Source organism: Camelus dromedarius, chromosome 31, assembly GCF_036321535.1.
Source record: "Camelus dromedarius isolate mCamDro1 chromosome 31, mCamDro1.pat, whole genome shotgun sequence".
In the NCBI taxonomy this organism is placed as follows: Eukaryota; Metazoa; Chordata; class Mammalia; order Artiodactyla; family Camelidae; genus Camelus; species Camelus dromedarius.
The window spans coordinates 16,856,508-16,868,793 of record NC_087466.1 but is presented as its reverse complement, the minus strand read 5'-3'; the positions used below and the strand labels follow the sequence as shown (position 1 = coordinate 16,868,793).

At 41.0% G+C, this 12,286-nt stretch overlaps 1 protein-coding gene across 4 annotated transcripts in view; it reads right to left on the bottom strand.

Annotated features, from left to right (window-relative positions):
• The window catches only part of NAA25 (N-alpha-acetyltransferase 25, NatB auxiliary subunit), a 60,745-nt gene extending 55,647 nt beyond the window's left edge, over positions 1-5,098 (bottom strand). For 2 of the 4 annotated variants that reach the window (XM_031442734.2, XM_031442733.2), the window contains exon 1: positions 5,018-5,081. In XM_031442734.2, coding sequence (XP_031298594.1) covers positions 5,018-5,075 — 58 coding nt within the window. In that variant the 5' untranslated portion in view covers positions 5,076-5,081. Of the gene's footprint in view, positions 1-5,017 lie in introns of all 4 variants that reach the window. The other 2 variants (XR_010378592.1, XM_031442732.2) reach the window with 2 other exon arrangements.
• Between the last annotated feature and the right edge of the window lie 7,188 nt (positions 5,099-12,286).

Below are 12,286 nucleotides of genomic sequence, written 5' to 3'. Positions count from 1 at the left end.
TGGTAGGTTATTTTAAAATAAATTTAAGTTTAAAGGTAAACTTAGAGAAGAATATTAAGTTATAGTACAGATGATATTGTAATATAGCTAAATCGTAAGGCTGGGTAAAGGAATGATAGAAAATTGAGAAACACTGGGTTAAATCATTGGCAAGAAACTACCAAATTTGTTGAATGAATGAGCTAGCCAGCCACCTAGGTAACACTCCAACAAAAGTTCCTCTTCCCTGCAGATGCAGACAAGACAGCAGTAGGCCCTGACACATGCAGGCCTACTGTCTACTTGCCCTGTAAAGGGGCCTTGAGATTAATCTGTCCAATCATACTTAGGAATACTGAAAACAGGAAAGGGATCAGTCTTGGAAACAAAAAAGAAAGCCTTTAACTTGTATGTTCTCCCTTCTGCCTTCAAAGTCTCTGGAGCAGCTGAAATTGACAAACTGCACCGTTTCTACTTCCTACAAGGGCTTGGGAAACTACTATAGATATTGCTCCAATTAAGAAAAAGACTTGAATATTAAGATAGCTCCATTTTTAAATTACAATGTCCTTTGCTTAAAAATCCTAAATGCCTTGCTTTTACGAAGATGAAACATTAAATAAGCCTCTGTTAAATACCTAATATGTTCAAGATAGGGGGTGGTGGGGTTGAATTTTAAAAGTAATAATGCCTTCTAACAAGCCTTACATCCTACGCTTGCCCGCTTTAAAACTATTTCCTCCACAGCATTCAGAGCTATCTTTTTAAAGTGCAAGCCTGATCATCCCACTCCCTGGTTAAATCTCTTCAGTGCTTCCCACAGTCTTTAAAACAAATTTCAAATCCTTAAATTGGCTTACAAAGTGGAGTCCCTCTGCCTCTACCTGTATAGCCTCATCTCAACCTTCTCTACATTCCAATCACACAAGTCTTTTCTTAGGTTCTCAAGTAGAACAAGCTCCTTTTTACATACTCTCTCTGTCCATCACTCCTCCTATCTCATTGCCTGACTAACCTCTTCTCTTCTTTCATGTCCAAAGTAAAATGTCACTTTCACAGAAAACTTTTTTCTTGAATTGTCTCCAACAATTGCGATGCCCATAGTGTATGGTCTCATGGCAGCCTGTACTTTTCCTTCAAAGCCCTTAACACAAATGTAATGATTATGCACACTATTGCTTTAAAAATCTCCTGAGACTACAAGCTCCCTGAAAGCAGAAACCATGTCTGTGCCGTCTGATACTCACTTATCCCCTGCATCTATCTACATTGTGCCAAGCACATATTAGGCCGTTAATAAATAAGTTGAATGGAGAAAGGAATGCATAAATGAACAAACTGTATAGGGAAAAAAATCTTCTAGAAACTCAGTTGTCTGTTAAGGAAATGAGAGATACATACATACAAAGTGACCATAACAGGAAGTTCCAAGATCCAGTCATTAGCGATGGCTTCCTGCTATAAAATTAAAATTTTCAAAGTCTTCTCAATTAATTTTTTAAATAAGAAAAAGAATGCACGTCATGGTAAAAAAAAAAAAATTCCAACAGTTCATACAAGTATAACATGAAAAGACTGTCTCTTAATCTTACCTTCTCCCACTACCCTCTAGTACTCATCCGAGAATTTCTGTGCATTAACATTTTCTTTTTACGTTCAAAATGTTTTTAGAATTTAAAAGTCTAAGTCAGAGCTTTTTAAATGGCCATCATTTCAGAACAGAAGAAATTAGGTTGTGCCAAGTGACTTTTCTACAGAAAGGCAAGATAATCTTCACTCAGTGAGACACCCTACCACTCCTGGGGTGAAACAGGACAAGACTCGCTGAGCTAACACTGTCCAACAGAAGGCTCAGAGAATACATACTACACTCGATTGAATAGTTGAGAAGTTTTAATAATGAACTATAACAGAAAAATTACCTGGAGTTTGGCCAGGCATAGAAGGGAAATGTCCTAACTCACCAAAGAAGGGATTATCATTCAGGAAACATAACTGGGAAACACGTTACACATGATCCAGGCTAGAGCAAGACTGCAAGTCACTAAAACAAATTGGAACAAAGGATCTTGTGGCATAAAAGCAAACGCGTATGTTTGTGTGTATTCCAAAGACCATGGGAATATTTTTTCTTTGAAACTTCTCTATTTTTATTTTGCAATTCCTATATCCTATAAAAATTTATTATGTGCCATACTTGACCATCACTTCTACCCCTACCCTCTCCCTAACCACTAAAAATATTTTAAATTAATAATAATGGTAAAGAAAGCACTAGGGTTTACCAAGTCAGGTGAGAATACAAAATCTGTTCAGAATCACAAGAGAATAATTTTCCCAAAAGAAGAATGAATAGTAAGGTAGGTGTTCTAGGAAAGTCAGGGTGGTTTTCAAAACCCAAAAATACAATATCCAAACTTAGCAATTTATGAGTAAGGAGATGTACTCTGAAGATGTTCAACTAATCAACTACTCCATACTTAGACACCAAAAATAGTTTCAACGCACCACAATTTCACAATTAATCACCCTGTCCACTTCAACAATATCAGCAAGAGCTGAGGTTATGGGCAAAGTTTCCAACAGCTGTAAAATCTTAAATCTTCGCAGCACAAATAATGCTGTACAAAGATAGTGATGCTGCTGAATCCATACTCAGTGAAGGGCTGAGCTCTCCAGCGAGAATGCTTGTGTTCAGATCCCAGCTCCACAATTTACTAGCTGCAACTCGGAGCAAGTTAAATCTCGGGCCTTCAGTTTACTATTATGGTCACAATAATCTTACCTACCTAGTAGGACAGTTAGCACACAAATAAGCCCTTGATCAATGCTGAGTGTTGTTGAACTTTTGGCTGGTGGGCAAGCACCACCATGCATGAGCTTGTTCATTTGTCAGCTAATGATGTCTAAATTCAAGTAACAATAGTGGGTTAGGGGTACTAATGTACTGAAACACAAAAGCAGAGGATGTCCCAAAGTCTAGAGGTCAAAAGTCAAAATTGTTGAAGTCAAGGACAGTCTTTCTTCTCCTATTCCTGCCAGTTTACATTAATCGCCTTGGAATTCCTAACAAAGTCTCTTCTAATCTTCTTCCCATGTAACTATAACAAAAGTTACATAATTCAAGCTTCAGTTTTGAGAATATGACCTGTCACTTCTGGCTAACATATTCTGATGTTTAGCAATGTGAAATGGACTATTTTTTTTAATTAAGTAATTCAAAACATTATTAATTCTTGAACTATGGGACACCAAAGGCATTTTTCTTTGGTCCTCGAAAACAATTTCAGAAATCCAATTATTCTTAAAAGTATTAAAACTTTTTAGTTAAAAAAGAAAAAAAAGAAAAAAAAAAGAAAAAAAGTCTGCAGGCAAGTGCTGCAGAGAGCTGTAATGAGACACAAATTGTGAACCCTGGATTCAGTTATTACCCTCAGTCACCCTTGTATATTTTATCTCTGCCCTTTGAAAATATACACTGGGGGGCATAAGAATATGAAGTCCTGGGAAAATGGAAATCAACCACTCACCACCTATGTGACCTTTGGCAAGTCAGTGTCTTCAGCTCAAAGGGAAGTGATATCTAGCACAGTGGTTAAAAGAGTAGGCCTGGGACAGTCTACAGGGGTTCAGATCCTAACTCCATGTTAGCTGAGTGACCTTAGAGAAATTACACAACATCAGTAAAGCCCCAGTTTCCTCACCTGTGGAAAGAAATGGCAAGAAGGGAGGAAGATAGGACTGGGGAAAACTATCCACCTCAGGAAAATGTGTGAAGATTAAATAATAATAAATATAAAGGGCCAAGGACAGTGACTGACATAATTAGCAGTCTATACACATTAGCTACTATTATTACTGCCCACCTCACAACCTTGTTGCTAGAATCAAGTGAGATATGAGACTAAAGCATCACACAAATTACAAAAAGCAGGACCAGTTGTACCAGAAACATAAAGTCACCCTCTTTAAAAAAAAAAAAAAAAAGTTAAATCATCTCAGCCACGCAGAGATGCCTCCATTTAGCAGTATCCACACTATAAACACGAGGTCTAATTTTGCGAAAACCACTGACCTTGAAGCCTTCCTTATCAGGAATTGAGATAGTCCAAGACCATACAACCATCTAAGAGAAAAGGAAATACAAAAGGGACCACTATCCAATTACAGAACTGCTCTATTATTGAAGAGGTGTTTCCCCCTGACCCAAATATGTGACTTTTCACAACCTGGGTCGCAGAATGACGTCAAGGTCTTAAAGCCTGCAGGTTGAGATAAGCGTTACGGAGCGGGATCCACTTGGCACGCGTAAGGCAAACTGCAGGGAAAACCAGAGAAGCTGCAGAAAGGAAAAGCCCTGCCTGCCCCTCGACACGATTTATTACATATTACAGTCTATTTACCGCTATTTTGGTCCCAAGACACCCCCCCCCAACCCCCACGCCTCCCACGTGTGCCCAGAGCAGCTGTTCCACCACCAAGAGCTCTGGAATGAGCCTCAAATCCGGGCCTGCTCCTGACTCGATCTGGGTGACCTTGCGTCAGCCCCTTCCCCGCTCTGGACCTCTATTTCTCCACGTGCACCGAGCACAGTTAGTCAGACAACACTTTAGACCCCTTTCCCATAAGTAAAAAGTCTTTAGTGGGGAATTTTCCCCCAAGTAGGGCGTCCCAACCCCTTGCCGGAGCCAGCTTCCACCTGCGGGCAGACCTTGGATCTCCCTTGGTGTGGCCCCAACAACGCAGGCTGCGGGCAGCGCAGGTCTCTGCTAGAGTTAGTGTCTCACACGGGCTGCCTGTCGAGCCAGCTCTACCGACCTGCCGCTGCCCTGACCGCGCCGCTGCCACCTCAGGGGTCAGGAGGGGCCGGCCGGCGCCTACGCGAGGCCCGTGGCTGCGGCCTAGAGGCCCGCGCGGCCCGCCCCCCGTGCCCGCCAACCCGGCTCTTGGCCCCTCAGCGCTCCTCCTGGGCCTTCGCCCCGGCCTCGGCAACCCTCGGAGCAGCCGGCTGGCGACCAGACTGGCCCCAGGCACTCACCGTAAATGGGCCGGAGGCGCCTGTCGTTAGGGTCCTGCACATGGCCCCGCGTCGCCATGATGACAAGCGCAGAACCGCAGTGCGCACGCGCGGGGCAGGCCCCCGGAAAGGGGCTGTTAAAGGGCCAGCGCCGGTCTCGCTTGTCTATCGCGATAGTCGCGGAGCTGCGACAGAACTCTCCTGCGCGGAAAGGGACGACACCCCCTGCCGCACCCCGACTCCCAATTGCCACTTCAGTGGAAACCTTTCCTCCTCTTTGCCAGTGGAATCAACTTAGCTTGCAGAAACGGGCGTTGCTATTAAAATCCCTTCCGAGTCACCTACTGGGGAGTGAGGAAAGGAGGGGAGAACCTCTTGGTCAAAGCGCTCGACTGCTCCTGCTTATCCTGTTTCTCCTCTGTGCAGAAGGACCAGTTGGACTTGTCTTTGGTTAATTGTTGAGGAACCAGGAACTCCTCTGGGAGGGTGACCTAGGGGACAGTAGAGGAAAGGGATGCTTATCAACAGTAGAAATCTGCCAGAAAAGTTCGAGATTCCATCACCCCCTCTCCCTGTGCTCAGGCAACTAAGGAGCATCCTAGATTTATAATAATATGGTCAATTTATTTGTCAATTATACCTCAGTAAAACTGGAGGAGAAAAGTAATTCGATCAGTATGAGCCTAGACACTGTCCTAAGCTGTAGATGTATTATCTTATTAATACTCATAACAGCCCTAGGATCTCCCTAGGTATTATCTTCTCTTTTTATTAGTTGGTTTATTCATACAACATACAGTTATTGAGTGCTTATTACATGTCACCTCTGTTTTAGGCACAAGGATACATCAATAAATAGACAAAGCTTTCATGGAGGCTTTCTTGTAGTGGAGGAGACAGTCAAATAAGTAAAATAAATAGTATATTAGATGATGATAAATGAAACTGAGGAAAGTAGAATAGGGACTAGGGGTGGAAGAGGAGGGCAGTTTTATATAGTATGATCAGGGAAAGCCTAGCTGAAAAAGTGACAATTGTCAAAGACTTAAAGTGGAAGAGGAAGGGAGCCAGGCAGATGAGCCAGGCAGGTGTACCAGGCTCAGTGGGGTCATGACATAAGGGCACACTAGTCACTGTGATTCAAACTCAGGTCCTTCTAGTACAGAACCAGAGTCAAGCCTTCCACTACGCTGTGTCAGGCCCAGTAGGTATCCCATGTGTCAGCCTTGACCAGCTGGGGTTGACCCCCTTCTGCTGATGTTCCATCTCTCTCCCTTTCTGGGCCTTTTAGGATATAAGAAAATGATTCTCCAACTTTAGTGGAAATTCGAATCCCCTGGGAAACTTGATAAACATGAGTTTCCTGGATTCTGCCCCTAGAGGTTCTGATTCAATCAAAGGACCACTCTTTGGAAAAGTACTAATTAAGGGATCTAGATCAAACGTTTTTAGAATCTATCACAAGAGCAAGTTAGAAGTTGCTATTCTAATTTTAAATATACATACCCAGCAAAAGAAAACTCTAATGATAATAGTAACAATAAGTGTGTGTTTTCTGAGCACTTACTATGTGCTAGAAACTGTGCTAAGCTCTTTTACATACCTCATCTCATTTCATTCTCACAAACTGGTCGAATAGGTTCTATTGTGATTCTCATTTTAAAATGAGAAATTTGAAGCATAGACATGTTAGGTCATTTGCCCAAGATCACGCAGTAGTCTGTGGTGAAATTTGCAGTGGTCTGACTCCCAAATCCACACTCTCAGCAATTAATACCAAAAATGCTACAGTGGTTACCTTTTAGGAGGGCAGATGTTTTCTTCTTTTGCTTCATACATAGCTGCACCGGTTGATTTGTTTACAATAAGCATCATTACATTTTAAATTTTTTAAAGGTTTAAAATTTTATGTTTACAAAAATAGTGCACACTCAAAAAAGGTAAACAATGTCAAGCCTTTTGAGCCAGAATAAAATCCTTTTATTCCAAAGAGATAATCAGCAGAGTGCAGAAAAATATAAAATAGAGATTGTTTCCTAACAATCCTCAGGTCCTAACGATCCATCAAGAGGGGCAGGTGAAATAAATTATGATAAACCATAAGAAGGAAAAAAGGCAGCCATTAAAATTAATGAAGTAGGGCCTCATTTACAGATGTGGAAAGATGTCTATAACATATTGAGTTTATAAAGCATGTTATAAAAGAGTATGTATGGCTTGAAAAAAATTATTTTTATGGATAGCTACCTAGCTAAAAAAGACAGGTGTCATGTGTTGAGAGAGAGAGTTCTAAAAGGATATTTACAAACGTCAAGCTTCTTCATCTCTTAATGATGGAATTTAGGGGCCTATTTACTTCTTTTTTTAAACTTTTCCTTACTTTCTGAGTTGTTTATATATTTAAAAAAAATTTTTAAGTAGCAACGAGCACACCTGACACCCAGATCTTGGTTTCTAATACCACTCTCCAGTGAAACAAAACAGGGTGCCTTGGGGAAATGGCTGATTCTAGGACTGGGGCCAGTAATATACCAGATAATCTTGGAGCATCTTGTATGGCCAGAAAGAAGGGAAGGGCTCAAAATATAAAAGGCTGGAGTGGGGCAGGTCAAAGTGATACAGGAGCCAACGTGAAAGTGCTCCCAGTGGCCCAAACTAGAACAATTTGAGCAACAAAATAAATAACAGAATTCTAACCTAAAGTATAAAATACGTAAAAATACAAAAGCCCACACTGATATAAATTATTGAATAAATAAATGGGGGAGAGGAGACACATTCTCCTTACAGAATTCCAAGCAATACGTATAAATTTCCCCCCTCCAGAAGGTGAAGCTTAACTTTCTCCTTCCCTCTTGAGTGTGGGTTCTAATTATTGACCAATTTCCAAAGAGCTGAGTATAGAAAGGGAAAAATAATAACTTCACAGCTGAGAAACCTGATAAGCACTGCCTTAACTAGGGGATCAGAGTTAATATTACCAGTGAAAATCCATATTGATCTCACGTACTCCAATTTGAGGTAATGAGCAGGGAACTTCACTTCTGTAATATTTTTTTCTGGAAAACCCATAAACCCAGACTAGTCGTAAGGGAAACATCAAACAAATCAAATTGAGTGACATTCTATGAAATGCCTGACCAGTACTCTTCAAAACTGTCAAGGTGATGAAAAATAAACAATGAGAAACTGTTACAGACCAGAGATGCCCAAGGAGACATGACAAGTAAATGTAATGTGATATCATGGTTGGGATCCTGGGACAGAAAAAAGGACAGAAAATCAGTGGAAATTCAAAAAAAGTCTAGAGTTTACTTAGCAGTATTGTGCTAACGTTGGTTTCTTATTTTGACGAAAGCACCATGGTAATATAAGATGTCAACATTGAGGAAAACTAGTTGAGGAGTATATGAAAACTTTCTCTATCCCTTTTTCTGCTTTTCTGTTAATCTAAAATTATTCCAAAATAACAAATGTGTAAATGAATCATTTTTATTAATGAGGTGGTGCTACTTTGTTTTAAAAAACCAAGTACACTAGAAACTCTCATCCCAACTCTGTCCTGAGGCTAGCTAAAAGAGAAAATTCTGGAAGCAAGTGCACAGAGAAATTCTATTGAGAGTGGGGATGGGGAGGGGTCCCTCCAATGAAAGCATAACCTATGATCCTCATGGAAAATCATTCCTAAGGCTGAGGAGGTTTTAAAATAACCCCAGAGAGAGAGCTTGCCATCAGGTGGAAGTGCTCCCCTAGGTCAGTGGTTCTCAAAGTGTGATCTCCAACCAGCAGCATCAGCATCACTTGGGAACTTGTTAGAAATGCAGGTTCTTAGTCACTACCCCAGACGTACTGGGATCAAACACTCTGGGAGCAGGGCCCAGCAATCTGTATCTTTTTTTTTTTTTTTTTTTTTTTTTTTTTTTAGCAGCAATCTGTATCTTTACTAATCTCTTGTGGTTTGGATTCAGACAAAAGTTTCATTCTTCTGCTTTAGGCCAGAAGTGGGCGAATTATGTCCCATAAGCCAAACCTAGCTTACTACTGTTTTTGTCCAGTCCGTGAGCCAGGAATGGTTTTTACATTTTTAAATGGTTAGGGGAAAGTAATCAAAAGAAGACTACTTCGCAACATGTGAAAGTTATATAAAGTTCAAAGGTTAGTATCCCTAATAAAATTTTATAGAACACAGCTATGCCCACTCATGTTTGCATCGTCTGTATCCGCTTTGGTGCTACAACAGCAGAATTGAGTAGTTGCAACAGAAAGCATATGACCCAGAAGGGTGAAATATTTACCCTTTAGCCCTTTACAAAAAAAAAAAAAAAAAATTGCCAACCCTTGCTCTAGAATAATGGAAGGCATTTAAATACTCCCAGGGTAGAGCTGTCAGGTAAAATACAATGCAGTATTTGGGTTTACACTAAAAGAATATTCACTGTTTATCTGAAATTCACATTTAACCAGGTGTCCTATATTTTTTTAATTGCAGTATAGTTGCGTTACAATATTATATTAGTTTCAGGTGTACAGGTGCCCTGTATTTTTATTTGCTAAATCTGGCAACCCTATCCCAGGGAGAATGCCATGCTCCCCAAATCATGCTAAGCAGCAAGAATGAAGGTCAGGAGCCTCTGGTAAGCTGACCCCAGGCCCACTATGTGGCCACGTAGGACAGGGCTGAGGTCTGGCTTGGAAAAGGGAGAGGAGACAGAAGACCTGGGGTTCATCTTTGGCACAAATGAAACAGCTGGCGAGTTACCTGAGTTTTAAGAATTTCCGAGAATGGAAAAATACAGCAAGGGGGGCACATAGGAGGCTGCAGGCCAGGACTGTGGTTACTCAGCTATGTTCTTGGGTTACCTTTGTTGGCCGGGCCCCAGAGGAATGCTGCCAGGCTCAGCACCCCGTTCACTGAATGTGGCAGGCCAGAGCATACAGACCTACCTAACAGAGGCCTCTAGATCCTTCAGTCACTGTTCTGGGTAGAATATGTTTCCCTCCACCCTGAAAGCCTATTTGTCATTCAAGTTGCATGAATTGGCCTTTCTGTTTTCTTATTCCTACCTCTTGTCTTCAGAGCCTAAGGCTAAAATAGTCACCTGGCTCTGGGCCTGTCCTTACCTGCTCCCTGGGAGGTACCCTTGGCAGGCCTGAGTCATTGCAGGTAACAAATGAGATGACCCCCATAGGAGCCAAACGCTCACCCTTCTTGTATACATTAGAGCTGACATCATGGGAAAACACTTGGCATACAGTAGGTGTTCATTAAATGGTGGTTACCATTTTCTTGACTTAGAACAGGGGAGTAAGCCCATCATTCTTGTCCTATGTGGTGGCAGATTTGCTCTGCTGGGTCAAGAACAGTGAGGAACACGGGTGTATGGTGTGTATGCAGTGAGGCACGCAGCTAGAGAGCTCCCCGGCTCCGTGAGGGGGCGTCCTAACTCCTGCCTCGCCTCACATGCACCACCTTCCCCACAACCAACGTCCTGTACTCAGACAGTACATTTGTTATAACTGATAAACCTACATCAACATATCATATTCAAATTAAGTCCATATTTCACATTAGGGTTGTACATTTCACTCGGTGATGTACATTCTATGGGTTTGGAGAAAAGTATAATGACAAATATCCACCGATACAATATTATAAAGGATAGTTTCAATGCCCTAAAATTCCTCTGTGCTCCTCCAGTTCATCCCTCCTTCCCCACTAAACTGTGGAAACCACAGATCTTTATACTGTGTCCACAGTTTTGGCTTTTCCAGAATGTCATATATGTGGAATCCTTCTATATGTAGACTTTTCAATTTGGTTTCTTTCACCTAATCATATGTATTTAAGGTTTCTCATTGCCTTTTTATAGCTTCATAGCTCCTTTCTTTTTAGTGCTGAATAATATTCCAGTTTCCGGGCACACCTCAGTGTATTCATTCAACTACTGAAGGATGTCTTGGTTGATTGCAAGTTTTGGCAATTATGAATAAAGCTGCTATAGCCATCTGTGTGCAAGTTTTTTGTGAACTGTTTTCAGCTCATTTGGGTGAACGCCAAGGAACATCACTCCTGGATTGTACTGTAAAAGTATGTTTGATTTTGTATGAAACTGCCAACCACCCTGTCTTCCAAAGGGACTGTACCATTTCACATTCCTATCAGCGATGAAGGAAAGTTCTTGTTGCTCCATATCCTTGTCAGCATTTGGCGTTGTCAGTTTTGGATGTTGGCCATTCTAATAGGCGTGAAGCGGTTTTTACTGTTGCTATAATTTGCACTTCCTTAATGACATATGAGCATCTTTTCCAACTGTATGTCTTCTTTGGTAACATGTCTGTTCAGGTCTTTTCCTCATTTTATTAATCAGGTTGTTTGTTTTCTTATTGCTGAGTTTTAAGAGTCCTTTTTACGTTTGAATAAGTCTTTTACCAGATACAGTCTTCCCTTGGTATCCACAGGGAATTGGTTCCAGGACCCCATTGGATACCAAAATCTATGGATGCTCAAGTCTCCCTTATATAAAATAGTATAGTATTTTATATAACCTACACATATCCTCCCATTTACTATAAATTATCTCTAGATTACTTATAATACCATATACAATGTGGATGCTATGTAAATTGTTGCTAGTGTGGCCACTTCAAGTTTTACTTTTTGGAATTTTTTTTCGAATATTTTTGATCTGCAGTTGATTGAATTCAGGGAAGAGAAACCCATGGATACAGAGGGCCAACTGTATATCTTTTGCAAATATTTTCTTCCTGTCTCTGGTTTCTCCTCTCACTGATTCTCAAACTTTTTCATGCACAGGTCAAAGTTACATGAGTCATTTGGGGCCTTATTAAAATTCAGATTCTGATTCAGTAGGCCTGTGGTGGAGCTTGGGACATCACGTTTCCAGCAGTCTCCCAAGTGATGCTGGTGGTGCTTTGAATAGCAAGGCTATAGATCACCCTGACTGCTGTGTGTGTTGGAGGGGACCAGAATGCTGGTGACAGGTCACTGTTAGAAAGATTCAGGCCATAGATAAAAATTCCTGGAATAAAGTGGCAGCAATGATGATGGAGAAAAGTGAATACATTTGATCACTGTGTAGAAGACAAAATCACGGAAGTAGGGCACAGCTCAGTGGTAGAGTACATGCTTAGTATGCAAGAAGTCTTGGGTTCAATCCCCAGAACCTCCATTTAAAAAATTATAATAATAAATACATAAACCTGATTATCTCCCCCCACAAACAAAAAAAAGAATTTAAAAAAGATGATAAATTTATTAATAACTTAGGG